This window comes from Amphibalanus amphitrite, unplaced genomic scaffold, assembly GCF_019059575.1.
Source record: "Amphibalanus amphitrite isolate SeventyFive unplaced genomic scaffold, NRLGWU_Aamphi_draft 000091F_arrow, whole genome shotgun sequence".
In the NCBI taxonomy this organism is placed as follows: Eukaryota; Metazoa; Arthropoda; class Thecostraca; order Balanomorpha; family Balanidae; genus Amphibalanus; species Amphibalanus amphitrite.
Window position 1 is genome coordinate 634,738 of NW_024881587.1, and position 21,295 is coordinate 656,032.

The window sequence follows — 21,295 nt, forward strand, 5'->3', positions numbered from 1 at the left end:
GCAATGTTCCGCCATTTGGAGGCATGATGCCATTTGTCACAGGAAATGACGTCTCGGGGAACAACGCCTAAATCCGCACCTTCCGACACGAACGTCGTTTAGTCAAAACAGCGTCAAAACAGATGGAAACGGTGACATCACAATATTTATTACCAGTACAAAACACGACCCAGCACTCCCCAGTCTGCATGGCTCGTGAGCACGACCAAACAGTGATCCTCTCCTTACTAAACTAAGCATTGAAACAAGAGCACGAATCGCCACTGGAGTAGTTGGACATTGGACAATGGACACACACTTGGTCCTGTGGTGATGTGCACCGCACCAGACCAGCCACCTTGTGCTCAGTTTAAGACCTGTGGGAAAGCCACTGGTGACGTCATCTCGAAGTCCCAGCACCACTTGTCTCTTAACACCACAGCCTCCTCCGTACAGATGAAGCGGACACGGTAGGAAAACACCACATTTTACCACACACTGCCAGAAGTGATAAAGCACGGCGCTTACCGATCAACATCTGCCATTCAGAGCCAATAGAATAAGCAACATCACCCAAGAGCAAAGGCACTTGTATTTATAAGACTTTCAGCTCTGTGCGCCGACCCTGCGTCGTCCATCAGTTACGCGGCGCGGACAGTTTGAACTTTGGATCCATACACATAAGTTGGCCCCATCCGATGAACAGTTCACAAACCGCATTGCCGCGTCAAGGAGCGGCGACGCAGCAGCCGGCGGTGGTCAGCTGTGCCACCTGCCGAGCGCCGCCACAGACCGCAGTGCGCGGCTCGCCTCCCGGTGCAGTCATTCCAGCACAGACTCCAGCTTCTCGCCGTCCTGCGCGGAGCGCTGGGCGCCGCCGTCCTCGATGGCCAGCTGCTCGTGCACGTACACCTTCTCGCCGGTCTTGAAATGCTCCACCGTGTCTCCGGAGCCGTGCAGCACCCACTTCGTGGTGAGCAGACCCTCCACGCCGACGGGCCCGCGCGCGTGGATCCGGCCCGTGCTGATGCCCACCTCGGCGCCCAGCCCGAACCGGTAGCCGTCAGCGAACCTGGTGCTGGCGTTGTGGAAGACGCAGGCGCTGTCGACGGCGTTCAAGAACTTCTCGGCGGAGGCGGCGTCTTCTGTGACGATCGAGTCCGTGTGCGCCGAGCCGAACTCGTGGATGTGCTCGATGGCAGCGTCCACGTCGTCGACGATCTCGATGCAGCAGGCGAGGTCGCCGTACTCTGTCCGCATAGAGGGCGCTGGCGGCGGCCCGAAGGTGAGCTGCTTGTGCAGACGCGGACCGGCATACAGCCGCACGCCGTTGTCCTTCAGCAGCTGGCAGACGTTGTTGAAGAGGTTGGGCACCTCCATCAGGTCCTTGTGCAGCAGCAGGGTCTCCATGGCGTTGCAGGCGGCCGGGTAGTCGCACTTGCTGTCCTTGACTGAAATGACGGGAGACGGGCTGGTTAGACAGATAACGAAAAATGCGAGGTAAATTATTTCTTACAGTATGCAGAACACCGATAATTGCAAGGCGAATTATTACTATAAAGACCTGAGACCATTAATCGTTATAAACTGTTCTGCTTCCGGTGACGTTATACAAACGTAATAGGCAAAGTGAATAGTAATAATGAAGCAAATTACACATAAGACGGAAAAAAATTAACGTTCTCGACGTCTCGATCAAATTATATAAGCGCTCTTACTAGTGATGTCAATTACGGAAAATCGGAATACAGATACCAAACCAAATACCAGCCAAAACCACGGGAAAATACCGAAACCAAACCAACTTGGGGAACTGAGGGAAATACCAACTTTTTACCGATTTCTTAGCCTCTTATACATTAGTGAGGGCTTATGATACCAACAAAATACCAAACACATTACGATTGAAATACCAAATACCAAGTTGGTATCGGTTTGGTATCGGTATACCAAAATGTTGGTATCCGATTGACATCTCTAGTTCTTACCGATTTCCAGGGCCTTGTTCATGTCGGCGTTCTTGTCAATGTAGACGTGGCAGACGCCCTCACTGTGTCCCAGCACGGGGATGTGCCTGCTCTGGTCCTGGATGTGGCGCACCAGCTCGCCGCTGCCGCGCGGGATCACCAGGTCGACGCAGTCGTCCAGCTGCAGCAGGTCCGAGATCTCCTCGCGCCCGCTCACCTGCCGCAGGTGGAACGAAAGGCGTCAGCAGCGCGCCTCTGGCGCCCAAACAGAACATTAGGTAAAATCGAGATGACCCTGAATACAGTCAAAAGAACGGACAGCGTAACGCCAGCCATGGATCGACACGGGTATCGGCGAAAATCGGGGAGCCCATTAGACGGATATCACATTTCAGCGGCAGTAGATGCCGGGTACACGCACCAGGCCGACGGCGCTAGTGGCTCCGACGGTCGAGAGCGCCTCCTTGACCAGCGACATCAGGTACTCGTTGCTGTGCTTGGCCTCGCGTCCGCCCTTCAGCAGCAGCCCGTTGCCGGTGCTGATGGCCAGGGACGCCACCTGGCGGCGGGAAACGGTCAGCTAATGCATCGGATGGTGGGACACGGGAGGGGGAGCCGGCAATCACACGGCAAATACAGCATCAACTAGTTTAGTAGTTATTTTATCGATATTTAAAATTGATTCATTACGAAGACGGCGAATACCAGCAGGACCGGGCTGCAAATCACTCAGTTTCCCACAGTGCCGACACGGGTGAGGTGCGCACCTGGGGCAGGCAGTCGGGCCGCGACTCGAAGATGACGAGCAGCACGCCGAGCGGCACGGTGACCTGGCGCAGCTCCATGCCGGAGGCCAGCTGCGTACGGCGCAGCACGCGGCCCAGCTGGCGGCGCCCGTCGGCGGCGATCTGGCGCAGCCCGGTGGCCAGGTCGGCCAGCTTGGCCGGCGTCAGCTTCAGACGCGCCTGCATCGCCTCGCTGAGGTTCTCGGCCTTGGCCTTCTTCAGGTCCACCTCGTTGGCGGCGATGATGTCTGCGCAGCGCGACTCGAGCAGCGAGGCGAGCGTGTTGATGACGTTGGCCCGCTCCTGCCAGCTGAGGGACTGCAGCACCCGGCTACCGCGGCGGGCTGCAGCACAGATGACGGAGATTAGCTCAGTTACACATGTATCGGCGCTACAGGTCGAGCAGCATTGCAAACGTCAAACGAGAACACCAGACTTGACCAGACTGACCACAACACTGCATCAATGAGTGCCATCTACGATACGATGTGGAAATTTGGCGCCCATTCATTTGCTGTGAAAATAGAACACTAGCTAAAAGGTACCAAATCGAACCAAACAGGGACTTGCATCGTCTGCTGCTATCGCCGGGCAGGCACACCACATGCAGCGAATTCACTCACCTCCCTTGGCGAGTACCTCCACGGCCATGCCGCCGGGGTTCGTCTTGGCGATGAAGGTGCCGACCCTCCTGCCGGCCACGATGTCCTTGATGGCGTTGTCCTTGAGGCCGTTGCAGATGACCACCGAGACGCCGTGGTCCAGCGCCCAGACGGCCGCCTTCGACTTGGAGTCCATGCCGCCGGTGCCGACGCGCGACTTGCCGCCGAACTGGATCTCGTCGTGCGAGCTGGGCACGAATGTGTCGATGAGCCGGGCGCCGTCCTGGTCGGGCGGCCGGTTGTACAGGCCGTCCACGTCCGTCATCAGGATCAGCAGGTCGGCGTGCAGCTGGGCGGCCAGCCGCGCCGCCAGGCTGTCGTTGTCCTTGATGCTGATCACCTGAAGTAAAGCGCCGACACATATTAGGCGGCCGAGTGCGCATCGGCTCGGTCGAGAAGCTTTGGGTGACCTCAAGTCTATAAAACGACGTAATAAGGCGCAAAACGATATAGCCGAATACGGCAAATCTTAGCAGCCTTACAAAAGGAAAGACAAATTTTATAACTACCCTCCTAGATAAGACTACTCGTATGATCACCGATGAAGTGCCGCGAAGACATTTTCAACGTAACGTCGCCCAGTTTCGGTCCGACCTAAGATACGCGCAATCCGACTGAACTAAGGATCATAAATGGGCTTTGGCACCCGTCTCCTAGACCATCGAGTAACGGGTGTGAGACGTTACTGAAGATTCGGCACTTACTGGTCGGGTCGGTGGCTTGACCGGCTTTCCGAGGCCCTGTAAGAGCAGAGCGGTCGAGGGTGAGTGCAGGGTCATGCTGGAGCCATGGAACTGGGATGCTGTACGCGACATACCTATAATGTGCCGCCGGGTGCGACATCTCACATGCAGACATGCTGGCAGGTGCACCCACCAAACGGCCAGGGATGATCGCCGTTGAGCAAACAGAAGCAAAACGAACGCCTAAGGCCATGGCATGGCAATGAGAGCCTCGTGTGGCAAAAAAGTGCATATGCGAGTGCAATAAAACACCGTTCCTCACTCGAAAGCAACGTAGGTAACGCTCAGGCGGATCCAGTCTATGTCTTCGGTCTATGTATGACGGATGAACGCAAAAATATGGCACGCGTTCCTTTGTGCGCTGCGATAGGAGCAGCGAGAAGGGTCAAATGATGAACCGTTCATCCCTGGATGTTGGATCCGCGAGAGATATATAAGCAGGGCAAATACTCCAATGTAGGTATCTAAAAGCATGTGCGCAGAGGCGAAATATTGGTGCATATAGGGCAAACTAGCGCTGCGTTCGGTAGCGAATAACGGGGCATGCCATCCGGGGCATCTCTGGTGCTCTCAGAGGGGCAAACCGCGCGTGCTCGTCACGGGAGGTCCACTCACGCCGGCCAGGTCCTCGTCGATCTGCGGCGGGGGTGACACGGCGTCGTTTGTGTTGATGATGGGCACGATGTTGAGGGAGATCAGCTCCTGCATAGTCTCGAACAGGTTCTGTTTGATTTCGTCAGAGTAGAAGTCGGCGGTGGTGATGAGAATCTGAAACAGAAATCATTTACATAAAGTCGACAAACTCATTCCTCATCTTGTCTTCGTATAGCACCAGCAATAAGCGTAGGCGACCGATAACAGTTCACCGGCCGCAACAAAGCTGTTTGAGCCAAGACGGTGACATTTGGGCCGCAGCGAACATCCCTCGGCGTGCACACAGGTGACAGATGACGTGCAACGCGCGTCGCCTGGCACGTGTCCGGACCCGTGCGTAACCGCTCACACCCGGATACGGGCAGCTCGTGCATTTCCATATAAGACTCGCCATCCAGCTCCCGCGCCGGATAAGGCCGGACTCTGCGTGGGCCAAACCCAAGCCGGTTTTTGCTCCGTACTCGGCGAGCCCACACCGGTTTGTTTTTCGCGGCGCCCGACCGCCAGGTATGGCAGTCTGGCGCCGGCCGGACTCAGAGGACGACGCCGCCGGCGGATGGCAACGTCTCGTGGCGCGCCGCGCATGGCAACAGCACGGAGGGCGATAAGGCGGCGCCACGAGGTCGCCTCGTGCGCCGGCCGGGCCGTGACTGGGCACGATGGCGTCACACGGATGCCCCCCCCCCCCCACCACCTGAAGCCACCTGCTTGCCTTATGCAACCAATGTCACGGCCGATCTCACCCACTGCCGACAAATATTTCAGCGCCGTCTTATCGATCAAAGTCCGCGGCGATACCTCGCCCCCCGCGGACGGGACAGGCAGGTAAGCTTTCACACGTGATTTGGCTTTTTCCACACCGCGACCGATAAGTGGACTTTGTTCCATATGAATGGTTCACATGTAGAGACTTGGAAAGAGACCTGAGAGCTACATTCGAAATTTCACGGAGACGACTGTCACTGGACTGCGAGATGCAACAAAAGGCTCCTTGCACACTACTTTGACTGGCCAACTCGCATCAGCCAGTCTGAAAAAAATATGGGGTACCTATTGCTCGTTCAATGCTCGATAGTTTTTGGCAACCCGAAACAACCCTCGCCGGACCTATTGGTTTTCTACATACGCGCCGGCCGAGGGGGGGGGGGGGGCGGGTACGACCCCCCCCCTCGCCGTTTCGCCCCTGGTGGAGCTAGCGCGTCGCGGAAAAAACGAGCGTGTGCGCCGTTACGAGACGCAGAGATTGGTACCCGATTTTAAGGTCCTAGGTCAACCGGTGACCTCTGAGGTCAGGTCAAGTGCCCCAAGGTACGGTTCAGTTTTTGGTGAATAACTTCGCAAAAAACGGCCGCAGAGCGCCGATTTTGGCAGCATCGTGTTCGTCTCGCTCAGGCGCGTCGAATGATATACTTTTTGTCCGGGTCAGGTCAACTTGGGGTGTTGATCTCAGGTCAAGGTCAGGTCAGCACCCCCAGGTCACGAAGTTGGTCGAAAGAGGTCATGTCGCATATCATTCGATTCGGCAGGTCTTCCTGAGTCCATTGGTGGCTTTCCCGACTCGCTAGCTCAATTTGATCAAGAGTTATTGACGAAAAACTAATATGACCTTGATGACGTCATAAATGACGTCACGCAAGGTCAACATTGCAAAAGTGACGCATCTAACCTTGCAAGGAGTGCATAAAATTACGATTCTGTGTGCTTGAGATAGTTGGAGATCGTTCCCGGCGCCAGAATAGCAGTTTTCATTTTTCCCCATTGACTTATAATGGTGAGGTCACGAAAATAACCTGACCTCATATGACCTTTAGGAAAAATCCGAGATATACAAGTTGTGGGACTCATAATGGATACTAGATCCTGCAAGTTTCATTTCCCTGTGACATCTCCTCTGGCAGTGAGGGCGTTGCGAAGTTGCGACATCTGAAGACCGTGCAGAGGTTCACTTATGACGTCATAGGTCAGTGACCTGACCTGACCCAAAAATGCGGTTGGTGTCAAAAGATGCGGCTTGGATCAAAGGTCAGGTATGCCAAGTTTCAGCTCTCTATCGCCAGCGTGTTCGGAGCTATCGCGAAAAAAACCCTATGGGGGGGGGGCGGCACCCGCCCCCCCCCCCTCGGCCGGCGAGGGTTAAGCATACGTATTACATAGCATACCCGGTATGTCCTAAACATATAAATAAACACGTCGTAACCCCATTCTCACGTTTCTCGGGCCCCTTCCGTTGTGACCACAGAAATGTTCCCCTTCTACCGCTCCCTTGCCGGCCCCCTCTCATGGCGGTCCCGTTACGACACGGGAGTGGCGCCGCTGACAGAGAGGTGAGAACTGTGCCACCCCAGCATTCACAGAGCTGCCACCAAACCATTGCGCAAGCCGTGAGACATGGGCTACTGAGCGAGGGCTTGAGGCTTCTGGTCCGACGAATAGAGCACGCATAAAATGCGATACGTTTATCGTCCAAACCGGTGAAATAAACTAATCAATGGGCAAACAAATACGTTCGTTTGCACGTGTGCCAGTGTCGAACAGTTGTTTTGGAAAGGTAACAAAACGTTCACAATTCATGCAAATTGGACGCAGTATTTTTGTCGGTTTCTGACTAAGCGCCACTGCCGAGCAAATACACGGTTGATATACCGGGATAACCGCTACTTTCCCGTTCTCCCCTGTTCTCAGTGGAAGTCCAGTGCCTTGCCGTCTTACCTGGGCTATTCTGACGCCGTACTGGGCGAACATGGCGTCATAGAGCGACATGAGGCCAGACTGGCCGACGGCGGCTGCCGCTCGTGGCTCCAGAGTGTAGACGCCGCTCTTCTGCAACAGCGGCCACCAGCCCGGTCAGACGCCCGCCCGGCCACCCGGACCAGCAGTTCCGGAATGTTTAAAACAACGGACACAAATTAACACTAAGCAATTTAAATCACGTATTTAAAGTTTAATTTTTATCGCAACATGCGATACACTTAGCTTACGATGCCGAATGCCGAAGGAAATAGTGAAGTTATTGGTTAAATCGCAGACACCAACGGTCAGCTGTTTTTACCTTGGCCCGGATGCCGTTGTTCTTGGACAGGGTCTCCCTCATGCTGAGCGACATCACCAGCTCCTCGGTGAGCTTCTGCTTGCCGAAGGCCACCGAGCCGGAGGTCACCATCAGACACTCGCGGCCCTGGTTCTGCAGTTCAGCCACCTGGGGAGAACGGCACGCCGTCAGCGGGTCAGGTCAAAGGGCTCGGCCACTTGGCCTTAAAGGGGTATACAATCCCCGTGTTGGATCAGTTCCGATTGTTAGTGTTGTGTCGTGAATTTAGTTGCGCTGTTCAGTGTTCGTATCAGCTGCGCCAGAATTGTGCGAGGTTGCTTTGTTATTTTTAGGGAAGACCCAAGTCGTGTCAGCTGATTGCAAATTCCGAACCGGCGCCAAGGTGATTTGTAAAATGTAGACGTTTCATGCCCACGCGTTGTAGTCGTGCTTAGTTTCTTATTTGATAGGCACTACGATTGTAAGAACGCTCACCGCCCTCTCGTCTCGTGTTTAGTCACCGGCATCGGCCCACTACTAAGTCCGGGGTGGACTTCCGGTAATGGCGGCGTAGGCGTTGGTCACGTGGGTTTTTGGCATCTTGTTGTGCGGCGGCCAGAATACATGTCCGGCAGTTCCGGTGATTGTTTTCGGCCGCCCGCCTCTCACGAGGCCGCAGTGAAGAGGCAACACAACAGAGTGGCGACTGAGGACTTCGAACAGTGATTTTTCACCATGGATTTCGCGGCGGCTCCCGCGCCGTTTTTGCCCACCGCTGGAGCTGAGCCGGCGATTCCCTGGCCTCGGTGGGTCAGGATGTTTGAGAACTTTTTGTGTGCGGTCGGAGGTGACGCTTTCCCTCCCGCACGTCGCCAAGCTGTCCTCCTGACTTGTCTAGGGACGGAGGGGCAGCGGGTGTTTGAGAATCTGCCACCCATGGAGAAGCTGGAAAGCGAGGACGACTTCCAATGGTGCCTGCGCCGCCTCGAGGCCCATTTCGCTCCCAAACAGAATGTTTGTGTTGAGCGCTACCGCTTTCGCAGCCGGGGGCAGCAACCAGGTGAGACCACCAGCCAGTGGGTCTCCGTGCTGCGCCAGTTGGCCAGCACGTGTGAGTACGGTGCCCAGATGGACGAGTTTATCAGGGACCAGGTGATTGAGAAGACCGTGAGCTCTAAGCTGAGGCAGCGGCTTCTCATGGAAGGGTCAGGTCTGACTCTGGAGAAGACCCTGACTCTGGCCGACACCCTGGAGTCTGCTGAACGAGAAGCAAGGGTGATCGAGGGACCAGCCGTGCCTGTGCCTGTCCAGGCCCTGCAGCCACAGAAGTTTCAGCGAGGGGGGTCCAGACGCCGACGCTCCGGCCCGGTCCCAGCCCAGCAGCAGGAAGGACGGCAGCAGCTTCCGCAGGGGAGGCAGCAGCAGCCGAGACGGCAGCAACCACAGCAGCAGACAGCAGGCCCTGAGTGCTGGGGCTGCGGGCGCCCTGGACATCGCAGAGGTGACCGCAGCTGCCCAGCGTTCGGTAGGAAGTGCTCCAAGTGCGGTAAGACCAACCACTTTGCCCAGCACTGCGGTGCTAGTGTGGTTTCTAGTGTCCAGGTGCTAGCTGTTGGGGCTAGTGCCGTGCCGCTGACCCTTGATGCTGAGGTAGAGGGGCTCAAGGTAACTTTCACTGTGGACTCAGGGTCTCCAGTTTCCATCCTGCCGAGGGACTCTGTGCAGGGTGATCTCGGGGCAGCCGAGGAGAGCCTTTGTGCCTACGGGGGGAGCGTGCTAAATGTGCTGGGGGTGAAAAGTGTTCATGTGTCATGCCGGGGGAAAACCGAGTTGGTCAAAGTGTATGTTGTGCCGTCAGGACGCGCTCTGATGGGCCTTGACCTGATGGAAGCGTTTGATGTTTGTATTGTGGGCAACCGTGTGTGCAGTGTGTCCACCAACCCCACCTGTGTGTCCTCTCCTGAGCCTGCCCAACCCACCAGCCCTCCTGACGAGCTACCAGCCTCTCCGGGGGCCCAACCCGCTATCCTTGGGTACCAGCACCGAGTGACAGTTGACCCAGGGGTACCACCAGTGCGCCAGCCACTGCGCCGCCCGCCTTTGGCTGTGCTGGACGCAGTGAGTGCCCGGATTGATGAGCTGGAGGCCCAGGGCGTGATTGAGAAGGTGAGCGCGTCTCCCTGGATCTCACCACTGGTCGTTGGCAGGAAACGGGACGGTGCCATCCGCCTCTGCGTTGACATGAGGAGGGTGAACCAGGCGGTTATCACGGATGGTCATCCTCTCCCGAGGATTGAGGACGTTCTCGATCGGCTCCGTGGTTCGCTGATGTTCTCCAGGCTGGACCTGAAGGACGCGTACCACCAGCTGGAGCTGCATCCTGACAGCCAGAACCTGACCACGTTTGTCAGTCACAAGGGTTTGTACCGGTTCCGTCGAGTAAACTTTGGTCTGGCGAGTGCCGGCCCTTGTTTTCAGAGGGTGATGACGTCGATGCTGGAGGGCATCCCCGGGGTGGAGGTGTACCTCGACGACATCATCATCCACGCACCGTCCCAGGCGGAGCATGACGCTCGCCTGAAGCAGGTGCTGCGGCGGTTGGAGGACCACCGTGTGAAAGTGAACTGGTCCAAGAGTGCCACCGGCTGCCGTGACATTGATTTCCTCGGTTACAGGATCTCAGCGGCCGGTGTGCAGATCGACCCAGAGCGGATCAGTCCGCTGCTGGAGGCTCCAGAGCCACAGGACGAGAAGGGCCTCCGCGCCTTCCTGGGAGCCACGGGCTACCACGCCCGTTTCATGCCGCGGTACTCGGACCTGGTCGAGCCGCTGCGAGCTGCGCTGCGCGCTGACAAGTTCGAGTGGTCGCCGGCGCTGTCCAGCGCCGTCCAGCGCGTCAAGGACGCCATCCGTCAGTCACCGGCGCTGGGTATGTTCGACCCCGCGCTCGCCACGGTGCTGACGACCGACGCCAGCGACGTCGGAGCAGGCGCGTGTGTGACGCAGATCGACGCCTCGGGGTCGCCCAGGGTCATCGCGTACGCGTCTAAGTCGTTCTCTCCGGCCGAGCGTAACTACTCCACTGTGGAGAAGGAGGCGCTGGCCGTGGTGTGGGCCTGTGAGAAGTTTCGCCACTATCTCTGGGGGCGGAAATTCACTCTGCGCACGGATCATCAGGCTCTGTGTACTATTTTCGGTCCCAAGGGTTCCACGCGCGTCGGCCGGCGTGTCGCGCGGTGGGAGGCCCGCCTGCTCGAGTTTTCTTTCGACGTTGAGTACGTCCGCTCGGAGCGGAACACCGTGGCCGACGGCCTGTCACGGCTGCCGGTAGCCGAGACCTGGTGGCCGGATGATGACGATCTCCAGATTGCAGCTCTGACGGTGGCAGCAGCCATCTCTGAGGAGGAGCTCAGTGACGCCTCGGCGGCCGACGAGTGTCTCAGCGTCGTCCGTGGGTACGTGTCCGGGCAGTGGCCCCGCCAGAGGGACGTTGACCCCCGAGCAGCTGGTTTCTTTCAGGTACGGGACGAGCTGTCCGTACATGGCCAGCTGCTGCTCCGCGGTGACCGGCTGGTGGTGCCAGCGGCGCTGCGCGAGCGCGTTCTGACTAACGCGCACGCGGGCCACCAGGGGGTGGTCCGCACAAAACAGCGGCTTCGTGAGCGTTTCTGGTGGCCGCGCCTGGACCGGCAGGTGCGTGACCTGCTGAAGAGCTGTGAGGTCTGCTCTCAGCACGATGGGCACGTGCGGAGGGAGAGGCCGCCCCTCCAGCCCATCCCACTCCCAGATGGACCGTGGCAGCGCCTCATGGTGGACGTGATCGGTCCCATGAGAGGTCCGTCGTCTGAGCGCTACGGCATTGTGCTCGTCGATATGTACAGCCGGTGGCCGGAGGTCGCGCTCTGCCAGGACGCGACGGCAGACAGTATCTGCCAGTTCCTGGAGACAGTGTTCGCTCGCGAAGGTGTGCCGCTGGAGCTACTGTCAGATAACGGCCCTGCGTTTCGGTCGGGCCGACTCGCCGAGTTTTTGGGTCGCATGGGCGTCAAACAGACGTTTAGTTCGCCCTATTCGCCGCAGACCAACGGCATGGTCGAGCGGCTGAACCGGACGGTTAAGGAAGCCATCCAGTCGGCTCGCCTGGCGAGGGAGCCGCGCTCGACGTTTGTCAGAAAGTTCCTGGGTGAGTACCGGGTCACGGTCCACCCGGCGACCGGAGTGTCGCCCTTTGTTTTGATGAGGGGGCGGGAGGCGCGGACGATTCTCGATGTGACCCCGTCCGGCCGTGCTGCCGAGGATCGAGCTGTCCGGCAGCATCACCAGTCGTACCAGGAGACCTACAGGGCCCGGTATGACCGCACCGCCACGGCCGCCCCGCGATGGGAAGCTGGCGACTGGGTGCGAGTACGGAAGCCCGGGACGGGCCGGGTCGAGGGGCAGCGCTCTGTGCAGGTGAGCCGCAGGACCGGTCCGGTCAGCTACAGGCTGGCCACAGGTGAGCGGGTGCATGCCAGGCGCCTAGTACCGGGCCGCCCGGGGGAAGCTGATCGCGAGGTGCCGGTGACCTTTTACCCAGTCGGGGGCGAGCCCGAGCTTACTGACCCAGCCCCTGTGACCGTGGACCCCGCTCCTACCGATGATGTGTGTCCCGAGCCGCCCAGGGGTACCAGTCCTGTCCCAGCGGCGCCAGTCGGTGCCGCCCCTGACGAGCATGCGGCCCCGCGCCGCAGCCGTAGGGTGCGTAGGCCGCGGAAGCGTTTCTCGCCGTAGGTTAGGCGAGTTTGCGCGTGTACAGTTTAGCTCAGCACCGTACCTGTGCCTGGGTGTTTTCATAGGGTGTGTTTTCCCTCAGAGAGGGGTGGTGTTGTGTCGTGAATTTAGTTGCGCTGTTCAGTGTTCGTATCAGCTGCGCCAGAATTGTGCGAGGTTGCTTTGTTATTTTTAGGGAAGACCCAAGTCGTGTCAGCTGATTGCAAATTCCGAACCGGCGCCAAGGTGATTTGTAAAATGTAGACGTTTCATGCCCACGCGTTGTAGTCGTGCTTAGTTTCTTATTTGATAGGCACTACGATTGTAAGAACGCTCACCGCCCTCTCGTCTCGTGTTTAGTCACCGGCATCGGCCCACTACTAAGTCCGGGGTGGACTTCCGGTAATGGCGGCGTAGGCGTTGGTCACGTGGGTTTTTGGCATCTTGTTGTGCGGCGGCCAGAATACATGTCCGGCAGTTCCGGTGATTGTTTTCGGCCGCCCGCCTCTCACGAGGCCACAGTGAAGAGGCAACACAACAGTTAGGCAACGTCATGCGAAACCAAAGCATTGGTTACAGTCCCATCGTCACTACACTGTATCGGATGGTACTACGCCAGAGTGAAACGCCGATTTATAGTAGGTATTAATGACGGTAATTGGAATCGATCGCCGGCGGCAGCCCGGGCACGGGAGTACACCGGGCACACACTTGGTTCCACGCCCCCCTCCCCCCACACACACAGTCGGTCGTCGCCGCCGACACCCACCTGCTCGACGATGGAGGCCAGGCGGCCGAGCGCCAGGCCACACTCATCCTCGCGCGTGATGACGGCCGAGCCCATCTTGATGACGATTCGGCGCGAGGTCTTGAGCTGACTGCGGTCCTTGAACGGAGACCAATTGGTCTCGGCCGTCTGCATGGTCCGCCCGTTGACACCATAGCCCTGCGAACAAGTGTGACACGAACATCAGAATAAACATGGGAATACGACGACTGGCCAAAAAGAGCCGAGTCATTACTTATTTGTACTATGTACGAGAGTTATTCATTCGTATTCGCTCATACGTAAATCCTGTGCTTATTTAAATATGTAGGGACTATGCACACTCATTAGATATCAGTTATCACCTGTAGAGGTTATAGGTAAACATCGAAACGGCTGTTTTAACGTTGGATTTAGTCTGAAGATAGTTTTGTCGCATGCGACAGAGGAGCGAGCGAATTTTTAGCATTCTGCCGAAATATTGGTGAGCACCTAACACCCGCATTCCGCATCCTGCGCTTCTGCTTCCGGGGCACACCCGGAAATTCTCCGGTAGCCGGCCGGATGTGCCACTCTCGTATATCCGGCCCATGGGCGACAGGCCGCCTGTCCTCACGAGACGGGCCAGAAAAAAGCTATTCGACGAATTCTGCGGCAGGGACCGCTACACCTCCCTTTCTTCCCGCCAGAGGTCGAAAATGCGATAAGCCCGTCCTCCCTGAAGCCTGGTCAGCTGTCGTGACAGTGTTTCACGTGTCACCGACGGCAGCGGGGGGGGGGGGGAGGGAGGGACCGATCTCGCCGCGGGGCGGTCGCCCAACTGCGTCACTACTCCGTGCTAGCCATCAGGTGCCACTGCACTGAAAACAATTTCACCCGAAGCTGGCGAATTAAGCGTTGCTCTGCGGGTGGTATATGTGTATTAACTCGCCATGTCCAGATTCTAGCTAGAGGGTAAGCAGATTTGCCTGCCTTATTACTCGTAAATATGCGCTGTACCCACATTTTGCAGTAAGGTAGCTACCCAGCACCGGATATTGTCCCCGCGGGTGTCGAGTCATTGGCACAGCCCTCACTGAAAGAGTTGGAACTACTCGAGGTATCGTAAACGCGTATCCGTGGATGGCGAACCTTTACATAACCTGCCCTGAAGGAGTTAGATCTACTGTTACAGCTAGATGGCGTTGTCTCATACAGTTTTGAATTACAACAATTTTTTAACTTTTTTTTGAACCAATGATATGTTGGCACATTGTTTGGCGGTTTTCAAGTGGGGGCGAAAGTATAATTGTTAGGGTGCATCTTTAAAACCTCTGCAATATTCATCACGGGACGATTGGCAACGCTTTTTCTTCCGAAACTACCAAGTGAGACCATTTTGATTCTTATATAGGTCACGAAAGCAGCGGCGACACATCTTCTTGATTTCGTGCGGTCTGTATGACTGCCGGTGACTGAGTCATGTCGAAATTTCTATGGGAATTCGATTTGACCTTTCCCACCGATGTGAAACTTTCTCACCGATGTTTTCTAGATGTGAGATTGCTATAATATAGATATTTTCCCGCAAATATGGTCAAGCGTGGGAGTTTTTTTGGCCCTCGTGACTTGGTCGGCGAAGGGTAGGCGTGGAGGGTAACCCCATCTCCTGGGGGTTTGTGGGGCGCTGCTGCCAGGTAGGCGTCGATGAATACCTTTCGATGGAGGGGTCGCGAGCCACTGGTGCGCGAATAGTCGTGGAGGGTTACTACTCTCCAGAGTGAATTGCGAAAGTGTTATGTCCTTAATTGACTCCTGGGAGGGTGGTTAAAAATGGTTGCGGATAGGGGTACCCGCGAGGCACCGGTTTACTCGCCAGTTTTGGGTGAAATTGTTTTCAGTGTGTCTGAGTAGGTAGTGCACACCGCTACACCGCCGCTGCCGAGTTGGAGGACAGAGTTCTCACCATTCCACGTGCTGGGGAACTCTGTCCAGTTGTGCAACACTGCTGAAATCCACGACCGTTCTCTAGCCACGGTTCCCGCCGCTCACGGCTTTCACGTTTACTGGTTACATGGGGCCTGGCGTGGCTTCGTATGTGGTCAGAGACGCTGATTTAGAGTTTAATGCTTATTGCTTTATGCTTATGACTGGAAATGGTATCATCTTAGTCGGTACAATAAATTTAAATAGAAATACCTAAATTGGCGTGATACATATGTAGTTATTGCACTAAATGACAATGAAAATAACAGCTGAACTGAGCTCAAGTAAACGTTTTAAGTTATCAACATTTCTTTATGGTGCGGTCAAAGGAAAGATAAAACGTGTTTGACGGGCATTTCTAAGAATTAATTATAAGAGGAAAGGAGTGAAACTTGTTAATCGAAGCATTGCCACCATTCGCAACCAGTCGGTGCCTTCGCCATTTCTATCCATTACAATCCGGCCGTGGGTATCCTTATGATCCGTAACCTCCCCGCGTCGACCGGTGGGGGGTTGCGCACATTCCAAGACGCCAGGTAAATGCCGAGGGGGACGCTGTCCCATCGGGACACAAACAACCCCATGAGGGCCTGGCCCGGGGCACTGCCGCCTGCCGGTGACCGTCCCAACCAGTGCAGTGTCCCGGTATTCAGCGTAGGTCCTGCCGAGACGGCCTATTGCGGCGCCGTCCGACCTCCTGCGTAGGTTACCACCATACCCACCAGTCACCCGCCGAGGGGGGGGGGAGGGGGTAGCGCTAAGAGCGTCCGCTCAGCCCAGCGCTGACCTTCCCCAGCCCGGCCCGCGCACCGCCCCGAACCAGAAATATGCGGCTCAGGTGGCGAGCCCACAACACACCTGAAAAGTACCGCGTCACCGTGCCGACGCGCGTGCTGGGATAAGCGTATTCCGCAGGAAGAGCTGCAGCGAGCGGATCGGGCGCGCGCTGGAAGAACCGTTGCGGGCCTAAACGCTGAAGGCAGCACTGTTATCACGGACATCCGCAGGTGCGGATCCGGATAAAACCAGTCCTGGCCGGTCGGGCGGCGGAAATGGGGCAAATGTCACGGTGTGCGGGTCGACATGGCGGCGGAGCTTGGTGGAAAATGCGGTGTGGCAATCCGACCGTGCTATCCGTACTACCCACAGCGCGGTCAGACTCACATTACGCAGTGTGGCACCTGAGCGAGCCTATGCAATACCTATCCATACCGCATAAAAACATTTGACCTGCGAGTTCCAAGGGCTTGGCATTATCCCCTTAATTTTTGGGGGAAGCTTTAAGAAATTTAAAACTATGAATGCCCAGAACAATTGGACAACACATTCTACATGTTGCACACACCACAGGTTTATCTTAATTGATACCGTCGGTAGGCACTGGCGCAGTGTTCCAGCATTACCGCCGAGTTATCTTTTTAGTTGAGGTTTATTTGCCATTGGGTCTACAGCGCAGGGATAATTCTATCTCGCACTCCTCTGAGATGCAGAGATAAGAATTTGTTGTCTCTGTATCCCTCTGAGATGCAAAGATAAGGTCTCTAAGGTTCATAGCTTCATAGCCAAAAATCAAGAGTTCAAGTAATGATACACAAATAATGGTTGTTTGTGTATGAAAGTTATGAAATTAATTTAAAGCAAACTATACTTTTTATATTTTGCATAGGTGAATACATTTAAATATATTTAATTAATTAAGAAGAAACCTCAACATAGAAAGATATAGGCTTCTTCATGGCTCGCTCATGGAAGATATCTTTTCCTCGCGTGTTACAGAAAAACCTCGCTCCTTCGTCGCTCGGTTGTGTTAAATCGTAATGAACCGTTCGTGGCAAGAATAGTTGATCTTTCCCCGCCCGGGAAAAGACAACTTATTTATTCTAATTATATCTATTATCTATATTATATATCAACTAATAGAGTGTAAGAAATAAGATTATGCAAAATATGCATGGGTCTGCCGGGAAGATGAAAATCATCAGCACTCAAGCCTTCTCTTAACTCGGGACCTTCGCTCCCTCGTGAAAAGATGAAAAAAAAACACTCGTGCTGATAACTTTTCATCTTGTCGGCAGACCCATACATAATGTATATGTATATATGGAGAGGGCTCCGAGGGGCCCAGTGGCAAAGCCTCAGGCCCGAAGGGCCCTTTTATAACCAATGAAGAGAGCCCAGAGGGCCCTAGCGGCAAGGTCTCAGGCCCGAAAGGCCCCCGCGAACCCAGTGGAGTGCCCCGAGGGGCCCTTACGCTACTTTTATTGTACCCCTTACCGTACTTATGACACCGCGATGGGGCCCTTTCGGGTTCCAGCTTGGCTACGCCCCTGTATATATATATATATATATATATATATATATATATATATATATATATATATATATATATATATATATATATATATATATATATATATATATATATATATATATATATATATATATATATATATATATATATATATATATATATATATATATATATATATATATATACTCAGAGCCATGGAGAATCCTCTATATCCCGCGCCGATCAGGCAGTCTTTACCTACAACTGACCCGCGTGCTAATTGCACATGGGTGATTAACAATAGGCACCGAGGTAAATGGGTAGGTACTCAACAGACGTTCAAATACTCCCTAAACGTCCAAGTATTTGTTTATATTGTCTTGATTATATTAGACCACTTAACATTGGATATGCATCAATACAGGGAGCAAAACAGACATTTACGTTTAAATTTAGTTAAAAGTTAACGATGACGCTATTATATGGATAGGTATGGTATGGTATGGTGATGAAAATGTGGCGGTAGCCGGTACGGGATTAAATCATGAGCAGATCGCTCATAAACAGAAAGAAAATCATTTAATATATCGGTTCCCGCCTAGCTGATCGAGGTCAAGCAGCCAAGGCGAGACGTTTAAATTACTTTTTTCTGTATCATATTGACATTGACTTCAGACTACAGCTTCTGCTTTTCACTGGAGACTTACTAATACAGCGGACAAAGCATGCGTTTACAAATTTAAATAAAACTCAGTAACGTTACTATTTATAGTGTACCTAAAGTTATGGCGGTAAATAGTTACCAGATAAAAACGCAAGCAGACCGCTCATAAATAATCATATAAACGTCTCGCGCCCAAGCTGCTCTGTCCTGCTGCCCGGCTTTTGTTTTACCGACTTGCGGCTTGATAATCATTCACGTTTTTCGTTCCTATCAGACTGCGTTTGGACATCTCAGTGTACAGTCTGTCTTAAAAGTACCGCGCAAAGTGACGGTGGATCCATCGAGCCTGACTGAGGAAAGGCCTGCTAAATTTGGGTCACCGAAGCAATTGACATCCTCGTCCATTCCCTAGGTCAATTGGTCGGTGACTTTCAAATTAAAGCAGGCTCTTTCTCGGTCAGGCTTGATGGATCCACCGCCACTTTGCGCGGTACTTTTAAGACAGACTGTACATGAATAGGACAACTTTTACTATAATAAACAATTTTGAAGGTCATGAACTAATAATTTAAAATGATAATTGATATGATTATTACACGATCAAATGCAAGAAGATAAAATACAACTAATAAATTAATGTTATACACTATAGACACAGATAACGAAGCAATTTCAATAGTTCTAAAAATAGCACTGCTAAAGCCGAATGTTTAACGTTATTCCGCCCACAAAGACCGAGAACAATGAAGTATAGGTAATGCGAGGCTGAAGAATTAAACGGTCAATAAACGTCAATAACGTATACACCTGAATAAACCATTAGTTTAATTTATACCACAGGACAGGCCCGCGTCTTTACGAGATGCAGCATTTGGGCATTACAATCAAACCTCTCTATTCCCCTCACGTCGACCAATAATAACACACAAAAATTAAATGACTGTGATAGCAGTGTTCCTAGTTATGCATGAACGAAAAAGCAGCCCCACCAAAAGCCGATTAGATTAAAACCGTCATTGCTGCTTGAATACTGAAAAAAAGTTGTTAGTTTGCCCAAACTGACCTTTTTCCATGACGCCGTGGAGAAGAGTCGGGCGCCAGAGCCGATGCGGGGTTGCGCCCGCAGCAGGTAGGCGGTCGAGGCGGCGGTCGGGGCGGCGGCGGCCCGCAGCAGTGCCGTCCGGCTGGTCTGAGTCTGTGCCAGCAGCGGGTTACCGACAGCGGGTGCCGGCTGGCCGATCCGACTCAGCAGGCCCGCCGAGGGACTGAGGCTGCGGAGGCGGGTTGACGAGGACATGGCTGGGCCGATGTTGCCTGCGCGGCGTGCCGAGCTCGAATGCCGCGCTCCTGAGGCCGACCGGCGCTGCTCGGGGTGGACCGGCGCGCGCGCCGCTCTCGGCGGGGCGCAGCTGATGCAAGTCGGCCGACGGCGAGCTCAGACGGCTCGTCGGTGTCGGCGGGTCGGGTCGACGGGAGTCGGGCGGCGGCTGACGGCGACTCTGCAGCGCTGGCGTGTCCTCCTCGGGGGCTCCACCCTGCTGTTGCACCTGTCTGGTCTGTTGGGGCCGATCCGGCGCTCGGCAGCGGACGCCTATCCGAGGTCGAAGTTGTCCTGTCGTCGGCCCAGCGAGAACAGGCCGGGAGTCAGGCTAGCGCTGCCCACTCGCAGGAGTCCAGGCATCAGAGTGGTGGCGGAGCGGCTGTTCACGGTAGCGGAGCGCGGGCAGCAGTGGCCGCGTCGAGCCGGTGCCCAGGTAGTCACCGCACCGGCCGCTCCCTCGGGGCACGCTGGCCGCCTGACGGGTTCTTCGCCGGTAGTTTTCCATTCTTACCGGCGAGCGTCTACCAGCGCGCGGCAGTAGTTTTCCACAGGAGCCTTTATCGGCTTTCCTATCGTCTCTTTCCTCCGTAAGACGAACAACACCTCGCGGGAGGGTGCGATAACTATCAGCGCCGGCGCCGGGACAGCGGCGGCCGGCCGGCGCCCCCTGACCCCGCCCCGGTGGACCCTGTCCCCGCGGTATTGTGAGGCTGTTAGTGTTTCCAGGAGATCGGAATCCCGGTGTGCGTCGGTATGCGTTACGGCATAATGGCGTCTGTCCGCGCAACATTACGGCGGCTGCACGAGCCCTGAGTGGCGGCCGGCGGCGCTCACTAACCGGCCCGCTGCACGCTAAACGATCGCAGGTTGCAGCGTATATCTATAACCACAAACGAGAGTAGGTCACGGCATAGGCCCTTTAGCCAGTGGGATAAATAGCACTCTCGTTAGAATTAATGTGATTTTGCTCATTTAAAAACATATTTGCATTAAACTGATGAGTGAAAACATCAGATGCCGTGAAACTGATCGATCAAAAGGCTTCGAGGCGTTAATAGTTTGTTAAACGTCTAGTACGTTTACCAGTAACCATTTTGCTAAAAAGTACGCTATACGCTAAATTATTTGTAAAACATCTGCGTTTCAACTTTCAAGCGTAAAAAGTAAAACGTTTTTAAGTCATACGTTCACCAGCTTGATTAAAGAAAGAGCGGTTTTAAGGCTCATGATTATATATATAACTGCAATGAAAACCCTAAGCCTCATAGGCCTCATACTAATAGAAAATAAGACAACTGTTTCGTGCATAGCACATCGTCAGGTCTGAACCCCTGAAAGTGACCAGCGCACACTGCAAAGCTGTCACAGCGATTAAGTCAACATGCCCATCTACGATCACTCTCAGTCATGCCTGCTATGCCAGCGAAACAGCTGTGGGTGCCTGCTTTGCCGGGAACATTTCTCTGAGGTGCATGGTGATGGCGCTCTTAATACCCCTGAACTCCTTCTGTCGTGGAAAGTCAAACTCAGTGGCGGATCCAGGGGGGATGGGCATTTGCCCCCCCCCCCCCAAACGGCATAATTTTAACATTACGCCTATGGACGAGGCATGGAAAGAATCGATAAATTGTTATGGGTTGCCGCCCCCCCCCCCAAAAAAAACTCTGAGCTGGATCCGCCTCTGGTCAACCGCTGCTCCAGTGCGGTTCTTTTTTAGCGGGT

General features: G+C 54.6%; 1 protein-coding gene across 1 annotated transcript; it reads right to left on the bottom strand.

Moving 5' to 3' along the window:
• Positions 1-127: 127 nt before the first annotated feature.
• On the bottom strand, positions 128-20,061 carry LOC122380121 (delta-1-pyrroline-5-carboxylate synthase-like). The gene is made up of 11 exons (XM_043362952.1): positions 19,316-20,061; positions 13,337-13,513; positions 7,840-7,986; positions 7,500-7,610; positions 4,752-4,904; positions 4,098-4,133; positions 3,355-3,733; positions 2,714-3,075; positions 2,368-2,505; positions 1,968-2,163; positions 128-1,430 (listed from the first exon to the last, which is right to left on the bottom strand). The coding sequence occupies exons 1-11, from the start codon at positions 19,547-19,549 to the stop codon at positions 802-804; spliced, it is 2,562 nt and encodes an 853-aa protein (XP_043218887.1). The 5' UTR covers positions 19,550-20,061; the 3' UTR covers positions 128-801.
• Between the last annotated feature and the right edge of the window lie 1,234 nt (positions 20,062-21,295).